This window comes from Aspergillus pseudonomiae (genome assembly GCF_009193645.1).
Source record: "Aspergillus pseudonomiae strain CBS 119388 unplaced genomic scaffold BDV37scaffold_31, whole genome shotgun sequence".
Taxonomy (NCBI): domain Eukaryota; kingdom Fungi; phylum Ascomycota; class Eurotiomycetes; order Eurotiales; family Aspergillaceae; genus Aspergillus; species Aspergillus pseudonomiae.
The window spans coordinates 55,201-69,549 of record NW_022476023.1 but is presented as its reverse complement, the minus strand read 5'-3'; the positions used below and the strand labels follow the sequence as shown (position 1 = coordinate 69,549).

The following is a 14,349-nucleotide window of genomic DNA, read 5'->3' as shown; positions in this document are numbered from 1 at the left end:
CCGACCACATACCGAATGACTATCATCTGTGTCTAAAGACCCACTATAGTCACGGCACATAGCTGACTGCTATTATGCAAGGGCTAGTGATAGCGCGCGGAGGATTTGAGACGAGTTGCGAGATCGTTGAGGACGATCATCCCTGGTTGACTGGCACAGACGCTAGTAGTTCCACTATATACATCCGACATGACATGAGATTGGCTGATCCTGCTCCATTTCGTATTTGGCCAGCCATCGAGTTCAGTCAGCCACAAGACATGTTCAATTCTCAGAAATGACAATACAATACCAGTTAGGCAGCCGAGAATTTCCCCAAGGAACACCAGGCGTAAAGGCAATACAGGTATTCCCATGACACCGTCATGCACATTACACACCCATTTCACCCTCGATTCAAACTCGCATTTGCCAAATTCTTCGTACTGACTTGATTGCAAAAAAAAAAAAATAAAATAAAATAAAATAAAATAAAATAAAAAAAATTGTGACTTAGACTTAATAGCACATTGCCTGACGGCGCGCCAGCTGCCCTTATCGTTGGAGATGAGCTTTGCCTTCGATATCTTTCCAGCTGAGTCCGAAGACCTACATGCATGAAGAACCATGCAGCCGATCGAATCTCGCGAGAATTGACTGCGAGCAGCCTTAATATAGTCTTCGTCGTTCCTCATTCGCATCCCGGTCTTTTTCCTCAGAGAAACCTCATTCATTGTCGCCATCATGGGGCTCCTTTCTCCCGACATCATTTGGACATCGTTCAAGGAGCAATTCGCGATATCCATTGTACAGCTCATCATATTCAGTTTGATTTTACGCAGTATATACCGCTTGTATTTTGACCCCCTCCATCATATACCAGGTCCGAAGTTAGCGGCAATTTCCCATGCCTACGAGTTCTATCATGATGTGATTCGGGGCGGGTTATACGTCTGGGAGATTGAGAAGATGCACGAAAAATATGGTACTGCTCAAAATCAATTACCCGACGATGTGCTAACTATCTCGAAGGGCCCATTGTGAGGATCAACCCCCGCGAAGTCCACATTAAAGACCCATACTTCTACGATGAGTTGTATGCTCCGGCCCATGGGATGCGAGACAAAGACGCAAAATCAGTCGTGATCTTCAGTTCGCCGACGGCTCTGGTTGCAACAGTTGGCCATCACACGCATCGCATGCGCCGGAAGCTGCTGAATTCCTTTTTTTCAAGGCGATCGATTGAGCGGATTGAGCCGGTGATCCATGAGTCCTTATCAAGGTTCCTCGATGGTCTTACTACAGCTTACAAGGAAGGCAGTGTAGTCGAGTTGATCGACCGACTACAGGGATTGACAGGCGATGTGATAACGGAATATGCGTATGGAGAGAACTATGGACTGCAGGACCCTGAGAATTATGGCAAAGGTATTGTCAAGGTTGTTCAGGAAGGGACGGACCAAATCCATTTCTTTAGATTTTTCCCCCTCTTTTCCCAAGCTTTGCGATGCATACCTGCATGGTGTATGCGCAAGATATTCCCAGCCCGTGCCGCAGTCTATCAACTGTTGGATGGCGTACGGAAACAGTCAATCCTTGCCCTCCAGCAGAAGGAATCTGGCAATCCTCCCGAAAAAATGACCATGTTCCATGCTCTCACAGCCCCAGAGGTCCCCCCTGAGGAAAGGAGTTTACAACGTCTCGAGGACGAGGGATTGGTTCTATTTGCTGCCGGTACAGAGACCACAGCTACCACCTTATCTATTGCGTTGTTTTATATCCTGAATGATAAGAGCGTTCACTCTAAACTTCGCGAAGAGCTGAACCAGGCTATACCAACTGCCCACCATCCGACAACATGGCGAGAACTAGAGAAACTGCCGTACTTGGTACGTGTGATACTTGTTCATTATGGCTGGTTTGGCGCCCTAACCGTTCATTTTATAGACGGCGGTCATTCAAGAAGCCCTGCGTTTTTCGGGGCTCATGATGCGACAGCAAAGGATTTCACCGAGAGATGTCATAAAATATAAGGATGTTGCCGTGCCACCGGGGGTACATTATCCCTTTATAAGTGTTTGAATTACTTGACATAACTGACCCGCGCATGTAGACACCGGTCAGTATGATTTCACACTTCGTGCATATGGATCCCACCATCTTTCCCGAGCCCAAAATATTTAATCCTGAGCGCTGGATGCACACAGCTGGGCGTGACGAGGGTCTTTCAAGGTTCCTTCTTACATTCAGCAAAGGGGGCCGGGGCTGTATAGGAATGAAGTGAGTGCGTTTCGCTCTATGAAGCATTTTGCTGTACTAATTCCACGCCCTAAAGCCTGGCCTATGCGGAACTATACAACACACTCGCAGCTGTCATTCGTCGATTTGACTTGGAGCTATACCAGACCACCACAGAGAATATTCAGTTCGTGCGAGATAAACTTCTGCCTCGGGCTAAGGATGGACCCTGGACTGTTAAGGTGAAAGTCGTAGGTATTCGTGAGGACTAGTACGCGGGAATGCCAGACAAATTTGACTTGGCATCTGACATGTACCTTCATTGAGAACTCGGAGGAAGGCTCTTTGATTTTCATCTAGAAACTGAATGTGTGCTAATCTTGCCCTTCCGAAGTGGCGCATCTTATCGTGTATACACACGTCCATCTTAGCCATCAAAATGATAAAAGTTGACAGGGAAAATCGTGCATCATGACTAAGCTAATGGAAGTAGACTACAGATACCGATTGACGGTGTTGGCAGCACCCTACCCAAGTACACCCTGAGTTTCGCGTTTCCGCTGGTCTGATCCATTTTCAATATAGAGTGAGCTGGCACTGGGAAATATCGCATCATCTTGCCCATCAAGAACTTGTCTTTTCACATGATTGCCGGCTTCCAGGAGTATTGACAGCGGCGTTCAATTACGGGTGACAAGGAAAAACCGCACGATTTAAGCTTTGATCTATAACATGTCACATTGGTCTGTGGAACAAAGTTCAGCCCGTATCTAACAGTTATGAAGCGCTAGAGGGCGTTCCATGGAGCAAAAAACGGCAGGCCCATAGATGACGGTACCAATGCCATATGGACCTCTACTGGTGGGAAAAACTTGTGAGGAGATCAGGCACCATCTAGCAGAATACCTATTTGATATCAGTCTTTTCTTGTGCATTGATCTCTCCATGCCTTGTCACTTGGTACTATGTCCTTACGAACCCGTACATGAGAAAGGAATATACTATTATTCCCGAGGGATCTCCTGGTTTGATGCTATCCTGTCAGACTATAGGGCTGGGTATCACAAGAGGCTGACCTGTAACTAACAAAGATTCTGGGTCCATTTCGATCGAAAACCTTGTCTGTTGTTCGAGGGTAGGGGTGCATTGCCTGGAAAGGGCGTCCGCTCCCCCCTATGCATGCCATGTGGACCCATTAGCGGGGACCGCAACAGCTCACCCTTGACCCTAAATTTGGCGCGGTGTATAGAGGGTTATAGAAAGTTTCTGATGGATCATGTCGCAGGACACCATAGCTCGCATTTTATTTATATTTTATGGTTACTCTGCCGATCAAATGAGCTGTATGCGTAAAGGAGCATTATCTAGCGGGTACTATTGGTTGACCATGCATCCTTTGAAGCCCTAGCTGCGAGACTCGGTTGAACCCCGTGCAGATCCCCATCTCGACTTCTAATATTTGCTCAACTCCGCTACAGGTGCTCTGTTGTAATTCACCCTCTATGTGAAATCTCTCCATTTTTGCGGTATAATTCAGACAGTGAACAGCCAAGACAATATTGAACCTCCCCCCACGCTGAATGGTTTGCTGTGGAATGTATGTAATACGAAGACCGGCAGAATTGCGGCAAGCGCCGTCAACCATCGTCTCATCGATCAAAATCGGGTTCAGCTCGCCATCCACTCGACGAGGTGATTGGAATACGATCCCGCACAAGAAGGCTAAATTCAGAGTTACCATTGTCATACCCAAACATGCTGTCACACGGCCAATGATGATGATTCCGACGAACCTGTTCCACAGCGTCGTTGCGACTTTCTGTCCTACCGTGTCAAGCCAACAGACTGGCAGGTTGAGAGTTAAAGACGCGCCATTGGGGCCTCTGGTGATGTCAATTGTTCGGAATGTGGATCCAGGGGACCCCGATGACCCCCAGTGAGGATAAAAGAAGCCATTCCCATTGTTTGCGACGGACCTCGCCGCCACGAACTAACCCTTGCATTGTGATCCAACCGAATTGTATAAATACGATCAACCATCATCGCTTACACCGCAAGGACCACGGGTCAGATTTCCAACATCAACAGAAGTATCTCTATTCGTCTATTGGATTTGTCCTTACCCCTCCCTACCGGAAGTGACCATGGGCCAAACCGCTTCGGTTCCGAAACCCGGAACCCAGATCCAAGTCATCGGTGCTGGGATGCCTCGCACGGGCACTACATCCTTCAGCATAGCGTTAGCTATCCTCCTCGACAGGCCCGTCTACCACTGTGGCACCCAACTCAATCGTGGCCCACCTTCCGAACTGAAATCCTGGGTCCGTATCCTCCGTGCATGGTTGGCCGGTGATCGTCACACCGTCTTATCCACACTTAGATCGTGCTTGGCTGGCTATGCTGCCGTCACTGACGCCCCATCCTGTAATCTCGTCCCAGAGCTGCTGGAGCTCTACCCGGATGCCAAGGTCGTCTGTACAGTGCGCGACCCGGTCGCGTGGGAGAAGAGTATGGAACACATCCATAGCGCCGCGGCTGCGTGGTTTCTCAAAGCTCTGCTCTTTCCGTTACCCGGCATGCGACATTTTGTAGACTTTACTTGGCTGCTGCGGCGCCTGTGGAGCAGGCTGTATCTGGATAATCGGCCTCTGAGTTCGGTCAACGAAGTTGCCGCCACGCTGCCCCGTCGTGAGGTCTACGCCAGGCATCTGGCTTGGCTGCAGGAAAATGTGCCCGCCGATCGGCTGGTGTTCTTTGACGTGAGGGAGGGCTGGGAGCCGCTGTGTAAGGCATTGGGGAAGGATGTTCCGAAGGATATACCCTTCCCGCATGAGAATGATTCGGCAGGCATTGAACGCACGGCGAGGTACCACATTCGACGGGCGTTGATACGTTGGGCGGCGATACTTGCGGTGGTTGGGATTGTTCTTGTTGGTTTTGCTCGGCTATCATGAGGAGATCTTCAGCTGAGGTTAAAGCCCAAAGCAACACAGATGTAATAGGTACAGCATGCAGAGAGACTCAACAGAGGGACCTAGTTAGGTACCTACTGGAGTGGTATGGTAGTGATGGGTAACAGGGTTTGTCGCTACGTTAAATTACGGCCAGCGTATTGGTTTTAAAGTTGGGGCAAGCCAATCCCGCGTTGCTGCTGGGGTCTATATCACACTATATAGCTTAATTCTCCCACCTTGAGAAGGTGAGGTGGGGCTATGGTTGCATATGATTTGGGCTCCAAGGGTGATCTTTCCTCATTGAAAACCCACAAATGCATTAATTCCCCTTGCTGGTGAGATACGTGTTCAAATAACAACAACAACAACAACAACAACAACAACAACCAACCCCATTTAGTTCCGCTCGCCCCGGAACTATTATTCCATATGCAATCGGCGGACTAGCGGGCTCGCTCAGCTACACATGGTGATTCACTGACTCAGATCCCGCAGCCGTCCTTACACCGTCCCTGGTGACAATCGACGATACACCAAATTGGGACCAAGAACCGGAACGTGGCAACACCAGAGAGGGAAAGAGAGGCTGTGTCATCTTGCAGATCACAATGGCATGGAATAGTGCTGAAGATCAGCCGTGCGGGCACCGCCTTGCCACGGTATAGTCAAGTCTCGCGGTCAATAATGTATGCAGAATGTATCATGTGTGTAATAGCAGACAGCCGAGATATTATCGGTGAGGTTGATTGCTATGGAACTTTCCACTTTGCTCTGGTTCATTTCAGGCTCAATTCGGTGCGGAATCTTGACGGATCATATGATTCATAACAGCCGTGTATTCCGCGATGGCGTAGAGATTGACGGTAGGGTGGCCGCTGAGTACATTGCTTGGATAGACGCATCAACCACGCGCACGTTCCAGCGCAACAAGTGCAGCGCCCTGATCCATAGTGGGAGATCAAGGACTGGATGGGACTGCACAGGAAGAGTGGCTGGGAGGTTCATCCCGAAAATCGTCGTCATCAGGCAGATTGCAATGCAACCTTGTGGAAACAAATCAATACTCCCCTGGAGACTCTCGAACACGATGAACAAATCCTCTATCAGGTGCGCTGGCGATGTTTATGGATGCCATTTTCCAGGAACAGAGATCTCCCGCGTGCGAAAGAACTGCTTGAACGGCGACGGTCGACAGAGATTGAAAAGGCAGGAGCAGATAGCAAGGGTGGAGCAATTGCAGAGATACCTGGAAGGGTAGTGAATCGGGGGCCCAGAATGATATGAAATACTCTTTACTTGGCGTGGCGCTAGTTTAAATCTCAAGTTATAAAGCCTAACATTACTATATACTGTGAGCTTATACTTAACACGGCGGGATAATTATGAATCTCACTTCAAGATCGACTAATAATATCCATCACCGTACATTACCTGCGTCAGCATAGATAATGTCCTAGCAATTTACCTATTTTCAAAGGAATTGGAAGCATGGCGGTGTGACGAGGCCTCCTCATTCATCAATTTCGATGCCTCATATGTCGTATCCACTCTGTCTGCCTTTTCTATACCTCCCATGGGGTTATTAAAGATCTCATTGCCCCGGGTCAATTACTCGCAGGTCAACACGACACGTTCGATACGTCCAAGCCTCTTTGAACCTTCTCGCTTCCCCAATCAACAGTCGGACCATCATGCGGCCTCAGATAATCCAGACTTTCCTTGATTACCACCATTCGTCCGCCTTCCCCGGCGGGGAAACTACTGCGGGAACACTTGAATTCTGTCGGATAGCTCCCGACCGCCAACCTGTGCAAATCGAAGATGTGCGCGAGAGAAAAGAAGAATTCCGTCTGGACGTGCATGGGTTTCAGTTTCTACGGCACGAAAGTCCCAGTTTCGCGTCTTTTCGAAACGAAGACCTAAACACCGTGGAGCAGGAATCGGTGGAAATTCTTCAACGATTGTAAGTCGTCGACAATGATTGTTCTCTGGAGAGTGTTTCCGTGACTGTAAACTCCTTACACAATCATCTTCACTTAGGACGGGCGCAACCAGCGTGCAAATATTCTCACGTTGGATCCGCAATCAGACGGACAAAGAATTATGCAAAAGGATCGATTCCTCCGAACCCGATTCATCGGTAGTCCCGCTTAACATGCCGTCCCGGAGAGTGCACGTCGACCAAACCGAGGCGGACGCATACCAAAAATTAAAAGACAACATGGCACCCGACCAGGTCGAGCGGGTTCTGCAAGGCCGCTGGGCCATCATCAACGTCTGGCGTCCATTGAAGCCCGTCCCATGCGACCCTCTCGCAGTAGCAGATGCCCGATCTGTACCTGACGAGGATCTTTTTGAGGTCCATCTTAGGAGACCACAAAACTTCCAAGGCACCTTATATAATCCTAAGACCTCTCGACAGGGTAGTGGAACACTGTTTGGGAAGTATGGACCGGGCCATAAATGGTACTACATGTCGGATATGACCCAGTACGACATCATCTTGATCAAAATGTTTGACTCCAAAGATGACGGCAAGACGGCGAGAAGAACACCCCACGCGGCATTCATTGACCCGCACACGAGCGAGGTACAGGCGGCACGAGAAAGTTTGGAGATAAGATGTTTGGTATGCTATGGGGATGGGATATCCGGATAAGATGGTGTTTACCGGTTCCCCTACAGAAAATACACTGTAGATAAAATTTCATTGACCCTTGACGGACTACTTGGGGTTTGGGCGGAGGGTTTGAAAACAGATCAGAAGGTGCAAAGGACGGAGGGGAATTTGGGTACTATTATGCGATCTGGGGACACGAATTGGTTGATATCCTTCGCCTGGTATAGCTTGGTCAGTTCTAATAAACACCAGCACGGCGTTATCATCTAATCAATCTTAACTAGTATTCTTCAGGGCCCTGACTAGCGGGCCCCAGCCTAACCCTTAGATTTACCATAGGCCCCCAAATATTTCTTTGTAAATTTTTAGGAAAAATGTTGCTGATCACTGACATTATGTGGAATCTCATAGTTTTTGCTAAACCTCTTCCTCAATTCATGGTATCCGAAACACTGCAACCCCACCAACACCCTGCATACTACTACATGACATAGTCAGATGTAAATTGCCACCAAATGTCAAAATCATACTCATCCCACCGGCCGTTATCATCATGCAGGAGTGCCTTCCATTTACCTTCTTATTGCCCGTGCCTCAAAGGCAGCTGCGTCAGGTAAGTCAGCCCAGAAGTGGCTCTTGCTTAGCGCCCTGCACAGCACACAGATACGACGCCCGGTCTTTAGTATAGAATTCGACATCGACCTCGTTCCGCAAGTTTGCCTCGCCACCATCCAGGGTACCGGCTTTAATGACGGTCTTGTCGGCCATGAGATCTAATTCTGTGTACAGACTCGACCCACACTTGCCGCAGAAGAAATGGCGATTGTTTTTGCCCGAGGCTCCAGTAATGTCATAGAACGAGGGTTCTCCTGCAGCAATTCTCAGCCACAATGATCGAATATGAGAAGAGAAGGATGTATGAGGTAAAGCAACGATAGGGTGGGTAGGTACCTTTTGTCACTTTGAAAGAATCCCGGGGCACGATTACGTTGGACGTGAATGCGCCGCCGGTCCACTAGATATAACGGTTATTCTTATGCTTCATCTACTTGAATCGAGGATGTGGAAGACTAGCTATGAGCGCGAAGTCTTGTGCCACAGACCTACTGCATACCTTCTGGCAATCAACACAGTGGCATAAAGCCTTCACAAGAGGCTCGGCTAAATTTAGAATGATATTAGTAAAGTATACGCGGTAGCGGGGTTAATATGTACCATGTACTAGACATACAGTCAGAGGCGTATGCAACAGCACCGCACATGCAGCTTCCTTCGAGAGTCATTATGTCGGTTGTTTGGGGTGAGGATGAATGATAGATTCCGATCTAGATCGATATGGATGGGATAGAGAAATTCTCGGATACGGACAGACCAACGAGGTGTATTTATGCCCTTGCTACCCCAGGACGACGTCAAGCATAATTACTTCTACTAATAACCGGATATCTACGGTTCTAGCAATCACCAAGAGGAAAGCCTCGGATCGTTCACATTTGAGTTATTCGGCGTTTGCTTGACGTGGATCCAAATACCGGGCCCACTTCTCTCTGTACTAAACCGTAGACAGGCTAACCGGATATGGCCAACGTCTAGATTTGGTGAGGGAAAGTCGTGTTTCAACTTGAAGAGCCATGCTTGCTTGACTACTGACTACAGAGTATCTATGTCTGAACTGAGAGGTTCCAATAGGCTGCGAGCGGGAGTACTGAGAATTCAATTAATCAACCTTTCAAAAAGCCAATTGCCAATTTGAACAGTCCTGTCAATGCTATTCTCCTCAGGTTACTAGATTTAGTTTAGCGTGATCAATTTGCCGACACTTTAGTGTAGGTTCGAGCTGCTGACATCCTCAGCTCAACATGTTACAGCAGTATTGGCTGTGGTATATGTTCCAGGCGGGGTCTTACACCTAATTGGAAACAGTTCTCTTCCACAGTACAGCAATTCACGAATAGCAATCCTGGTGACTAAAGCACAGACCTCTGTCGTCTCCACAATTCGGCGATTAGAAATCATGCTTGGCCGATATGATGAATGGTTCAGGTCATACGAGGACCTCAGCTTTTCTGTGATAGAACATACTGCCCCGTGCTAACTGTCATAGATAAAAACAATCAACCCAAGGGACTTAAGCTTAGTTAAGCATATCGCTGCAAGGGCACTAAAGCATGCTGGCTTCGGCCGGGACCTGCACGTGTATTGCATGGATCGTAGGATTTTCAACTCCACTATGGTACATGCTTTATAAACGAACGGCTTCAAGTCACGGCGTAGTTCATTCCAGTTTGATACAATCGGTAACCAGACTGGGCCATATCATGGACGCACTCCTTCGCACACGAGAAAGGGAAATTGCATTGTCTTCTTGTCACCAGCGTAGCTTCCATTGTCGTCATCCCACCCCTCGACATCCTTATCCAGCGTCCACCCGACCCATACCTTGACTTGCTCGAAGCCAACCTCCTTCAACAGGTCTTCAATCCACTGACGCGGGATGCCGTGCCGTTCCACACCCTCCAGCTTCGACTTGGGGTGAAACTTGATTGCCTCGGGACCAAAGTCCTCAAAATCTGTCAAAGCTATCCTTCCGCCAGGCTTGAGGCTGCCCAGGAGCATGTGGAGAAAAGGTCGAAGATCAGGAATATGATGCAGTACCAGATGCGACAAGGCCAGATCGAACTTTCTCCGACCTGCGGCGGGCTGGTTCTCATCACTGGGAGGAAGAACGGGATCTTCGGGGTCCTCTAGCAACTTGCAAATGGGGACAATATTTCGCGGAGAGTCAGGCTGGGTCGTCTTCGTCTTCAGCATTTCGATCATGCCCTCTGCCGTATCAACGGCGACAATCTCGCGGACCAGCGGTGCCACCCGCACACTCAACAGGCCTGTTCCACAGCCCACTTCGAGGACATCTAAGCCAGTTCCTGTCGCATCGTGCTTCTTCCCCGAAAGATTCTCAATGAGGGGTCGGAGTGTCTCGTATGCGAGACGAGTCGCCTCTTGGACAGAGGGGTTATTGTCCCAGTTTGCCGCTTCGGCATTAAATCTTTCATTACCGGCAGTATTTGGTGCATTGGACATCTTGTATATGCTTGGTCCTTTTGATATTTTCGTAGAGAATGTGTGTTGATGTTCGGGTTATTCGATATTGAATGATGGTGAAGTTGCTTTTCGGCTCGGCTATCCAGCAAATGCGGGGTTGAATTTATATGACAGAAGTTACCCACGTCGACGCTTGCCCGCCACTTTTATGTACGAGAGGGTATCACACAATCGGGCATTATACTACAAGATCAGATTATTATCTACTCGGCGTAAATCACTCCTTTCTCAAACACGGCTGGCCCCATAACGCACGACACCGTGCACTGTCAAGAATATTCTCCGTCGACCCCATTACATGTTCAAATTCAGTTTCCTCCGGACCAGGCTCTTGACCATTCCCAATATCCACAGCACTTTTCACACCAAATGACTGGGCTGGAAAATACTGATGCACAACCTCGGGCACAACGGAGATACACTTGAGATGACCCGCCTTACAAGCATGCATCATACTCACATCGAAGGCCTCGTCTCGTGCCCCACCCAACAGTTCTAATACCTTCCGAGAGCCCTCTCGGGACAAGGCATATGCAAATGAACACACGGGGTTAAACGACCGGTATACGGCGCGTTGACGGTCCGGCAAACGATCAATGTACGGCTTCGCCCAGCCGAAATAGTCACTATGGGGGCATGCAGTGGGATCGTCATATAGGATCGTTTCGAACTGCTCTTCCCAGTACTCGCCGCAATGGCCGATCCAGAGGACTTCCCAGTCCCGGCCGTACGGTGCGGGATCCTGGTCAAGATCATCGACATGGGTTAGGTTGCGTACACTTTCCGCAATTTCGACCATCTGCGACCGGATGGACACATCCCAGTCGACGTCGTCTTCGATGATGAGGACTGTATCTAGGTTCGCTTGGATGGTGTATTTAATCAAATCAAGATGCGCCAGCCAGGCGATACTTGCACCATGGCTTGGGTGTTGGACATCGTCAGGCCCCAAGTGCTCGAACGCATCGACGAGATTGGGGTTGATTGGCGGCTGCGGTGGAATCTGAATATCCAATCCCGTCAGATTTGCTGCGGCCAGTAATCCTCTCGTGCGCCATGAAGGGCCGGTGGAAAGTGTGAGGATGGATTGAAACTGTTTGCGATCAACACATTGTGACTGAAGAATGACCCTGGAGGCAGGGCACTTACACCTAGTGTGCTATTGCCTGCACTCTGTACGGAAGACTTGGGGATAATTGGGACTAGCTCAACCGGCGTCGTTGTTGGTGTCGGTGTTGGTGTCAGGGTTGTGGCCGGCCGCCAAACCGTCCAAGTCTCTCGGTCGCGTGATACAAAGATTCTCTGCGTGTACCACAGCAGCAGCAGAAGACTCACGGCTGTTCCCAGAAGAAACAACTGGCGCGTCGCTAAGAACATTGCTTGCTTTCGCAATCTTTCGAACTCATGTATGGGAGAGGATAGGTTTGATTGTAGCGCTTACGCAGTGGGAACGGAATTTTGTTCATGTCTAGCTAACGTGACATTGTTTCAGGTCAGCAAACCCCTAGCGTGCATTAGAGAAAGAATCTCTCAGCGGCAACATTACGGCGCAGCCTTGTTGCATAAGAACAATGATAATCCCAGCGCTACCGGTATTACTGACAGGGGTTGGGGCCAATAGAATCGCTCGTCTTGGCGCTTGCTGGTCTTTAGTATGGAGGATGTGTCTGGACTTGAACATCTTTTTTTTCGTATATCAAGAGCGTATTCACGGACATCACCTGAATAAATCCCTTCAACGATAGGTATCTACAGAGAGCCATGGAGCTCTACCTTCTGTAAGCATACGGCCAGGGAATGACACTAGCAGCGAAGAATAGAACCCCGTACCAGCGCATTTATCGCAGATATGTGGTACCATGCAACGCTATAGCTATATTAGTTTCAGACCAAGATCAAGCGCAACTATGGTCGCTGGAGCCTTAAGAAAAGCCCAAATCTGTCGGTAGAATTATTACTATTGTCAAACATCTCTCTGGCCCTACCCCAAGCGAACAGCAACTTCCAGTTGAAGTGCCTGGGGAATTCAAGCAACGAGCCATGAGATATATGCTACAGTAATAACACATGATATAAATGCTTGAAATACGTCTTGTGGCCATTGTATATAACCCCACACTGCACCTAACTTAACCCCAGCGGGTATCCCGAATGCTGGTTTTAGAGCATGGCTGGCAAGCATACCAAAATGGAAATGACTATTCCACAATGAACGATGTGTTTAACTACAGCACTGTGTTGTAGACTGGAATTGGAATTAGAAAAAATACATCATGATCTTCCATGAATGCAAGTGGAACAAATCAACTCGCGGGATAGTGGTTGTTACTATTATACGCTAGTCCAGTCCTTATGATACAGTTCTAGCCTGCTTTTCCTGATGCAACCCACGAACCTCCTCATCCAACCCCGGAGCCGGGCCATCAACAACTAGATCCGGTGCCACCTGATTGATGGACAGCGGGGCAACCGGGCCAGCCTTGATACCGAGCTCCGCCCTCCAGCGCACAAGTTGAGCAGTGGAGCTAGCGTACACGATTCGCCCCAAGCCGGCATTCGCATGAGCAGACGTGCACATCGGGCAATGCTCGCCAGATGTGTAGACCGTGGCAGCCGCGCGCTCCGTCGGAGACAGGTTCTTCTGGGCCCACTGGACGAGCGTGAACTCCGGGTGCCAGGTGACATCAGACTCAGTCACGGCGCGATTGCGATCCTCTTTGAGAATCTTGCCGGCGGCATCCACTAGCACGGACCCAAATGGGGCATCGCCCGCTTCAAGGGCTTCTCGGGCTAGCTCTACGCAGCGGCGCAGATAGTCGATATCTGAGGCGGTGACCATAATGCTCTCTTTCGGGACTCTGCGAGGATGGGTATGCGATATAGACGTGGTATAGTTCCTTCTTCAGGAGTCGAGTTACAGTCTGCAATTGTTAGCTGATGAATCGTACAGAGATATATACATATCTAGAGTACCTGAACGATCACCAAATAGCGTTTATCACTGGAGGCGAAGTTACGGCGATGTATATAGTTAGCAAAATATCGACTTATGACATAAATGCAAATTGAAAATGCGGCGGAAAGAGGGTGATTGAAGGGTTTTAAATCCCCAGTTGGCGTGGAGGAGTTAGTAATAGAAATATCAGGGACTGATTTCGTCCAGTACGAAGCGTTCGGAAGTCGCCGCCAAACCCCGCAAATTCACATCTGGTGGACCCTGCCAAGACCGTGCATAATTGCATAGAAGTCTGAACGTTGATATATACATCTCTACTGGAAGGTGAGAAACACTACGTGGAAGACAATAATACCGTTCCAATAGCATTTAGCAAGTTTCCGCCATTTCTAACCAACTGCTGTCTTGTGGATAAATCTACGACATATATCATCCCAGGGAATATGTTCAATTCTTGAGTCCTGACCCAGCGCTCAAACTCCCGGGGCCATGGTTCCCAA

General features: G+C 48.9%; 7 protein-coding genes across 7 annotated transcripts; 3 read left to right on the top strand and 4 right to left on the bottom strand.

The window, feature by feature from the left end:
• Window positions 1–723: 723 nt before the first annotated feature.
• BDV37DRAFT_293982 (putative cytochrome P450 oxygenase) lies at window positions 724–2,503 on the top strand (the record flags this gene model as incomplete). The annotated part of the gene is made up of 5 exons (XM_032089547.1): window positions 724–964; window positions 1,012–1,868; window positions 1,927–2,034; window positions 2,093–2,259; window positions 2,315–2,503. The coding sequence occupies 5 exons, from the start codon at window positions 724–726 to the stop codon at window positions 2,487–2,489; spliced, it is 1,548 nt and encodes a 515-aa protein (XP_031941635.1). The 3' UTR covers window positions 2,490–2,503.
• A 1,858-nt stretch (window positions 2,504–4,361) lies between these two features.
• Window positions 4,362–5,238, top strand: BDV37DRAFT_293980 (sulfotransferase family protein; the record flags this gene model as incomplete). The annotated part of the gene is made up of 1 exon (XM_032089546.1): window positions 4,362–5,238. One exon carries the CDS (start codon window positions 4,362–4,364, stop codon window positions 5,169–5,171), a length of 810 nt encoding a protein of 269 aa, XP_031941634.1. The 3' UTR covers window positions 5,172–5,238.
• A 1,624-nt stretch (window positions 5,239–6,862) lies between these two features.
• Window positions 6,863–7,830, top strand: BDV37DRAFT_282862 (uncharacterized protein; the record flags this gene model as incomplete). Its single annotated transcript, XM_032087147.1, has 2 exons — window positions 6,863–7,134; window positions 7,212–7,830. 2 exons carry the CDS (start codon window positions 6,863–6,865, stop codon window positions 7,828–7,830), a joined length of 891 nt encoding a protein of 296 aa, XP_031941633.1.
• Window positions 7,831–8,409: 579 nt separating this feature from the next.
• On the bottom strand, window positions 8,410–9,074 carry BDV37DRAFT_282861 (GFA family protein; the record flags this gene model as incomplete). Its single annotated transcript, XM_032087146.1, has 4 exons — window positions 8,410–8,660; window positions 8,743–8,806; window positions 8,906–8,952; window positions 9,023–9,074. 4 exons carry the CDS (start codon window positions 9,072–9,074, stop codon window positions 8,410–8,412), a joined length of 414 nt encoding a protein of 137 aa, XP_031941632.1.
• An 832-nt stretch (window positions 9,075–9,906) lies between these two features.
• On the bottom strand, window positions 9,907–10,995 carry BDV37DRAFT_247657 (class I SAM-dependent DNA methyltransferase). The gene has a single exon (XM_032081894.1). The coding sequence runs from the start codon at window positions 10,870–10,872 to the stop codon at window positions 10,108–10,110; it is 765 nt and encodes a 254-aa protein (XP_031941631.1). The 5' UTR covers window positions 10,873–10,995; the 3' UTR covers window positions 9,907–10,107.
• On the bottom strand, window positions 10,977–12,529 carry BDV37DRAFT_247656 (uncharacterized protein). The gene is made up of 2 exons (XM_032081893.1): window positions 12,043–12,529; window positions 10,977–11,986 (listed from the first exon to the last, which is right to left on the bottom strand). The coding sequence occupies exons 1-2, from the start codon at window positions 12,268–12,270 to the stop codon at window positions 11,111–11,113; spliced, it is 1,104 nt and encodes a 367-aa protein (XP_031941630.1). The 5' UTR covers window positions 12,271–12,529; the 3' UTR covers window positions 10,977–11,110.
• Window positions 12,530–13,243: 714 nt separating this feature from the next.
• BDV37DRAFT_282858 (nucleoside deaminase) lies at window positions 13,244–13,732 on the bottom strand (the record flags this gene model as incomplete). Its single annotated transcript, XM_032087145.1, has 1 exon — window positions 13,244–13,732. The coding sequence occupies one exon, from the start codon at window positions 13,730–13,732 to the stop codon at window positions 13,244–13,246; it is 489 nt and encodes a 162-aa protein (XP_031941629.1).
• Between the last annotated feature and the right edge of the window lie 617 nt (window positions 13,733–14,349).

Excerpts from the sequence above, each read along its gene's own strand:
- BDV37DRAFT_247657 (XM_032081894.1), bottom strand. The coding sequence starts at position 10,872 with ATGTCCAATGCACCAAATACTGCCGGTAATGAAAGATTTAATGCCGAA.
- BDV37DRAFT_247656 (XM_032081893.1), bottom strand. The coding sequence starts at position 12,270 with ATGTTCTTAGCGACGCGCCAGTTGTTTCTTCTGGGAACAGCCGTGAGT. Across the intron at positions 11,987-12,042 it reads CAGGCAATAGCACACTAGGT|TTTCAATCCATCCTCACACT; the intron begins GTAAGTGCCCTG and ends GATCGCAAACAG.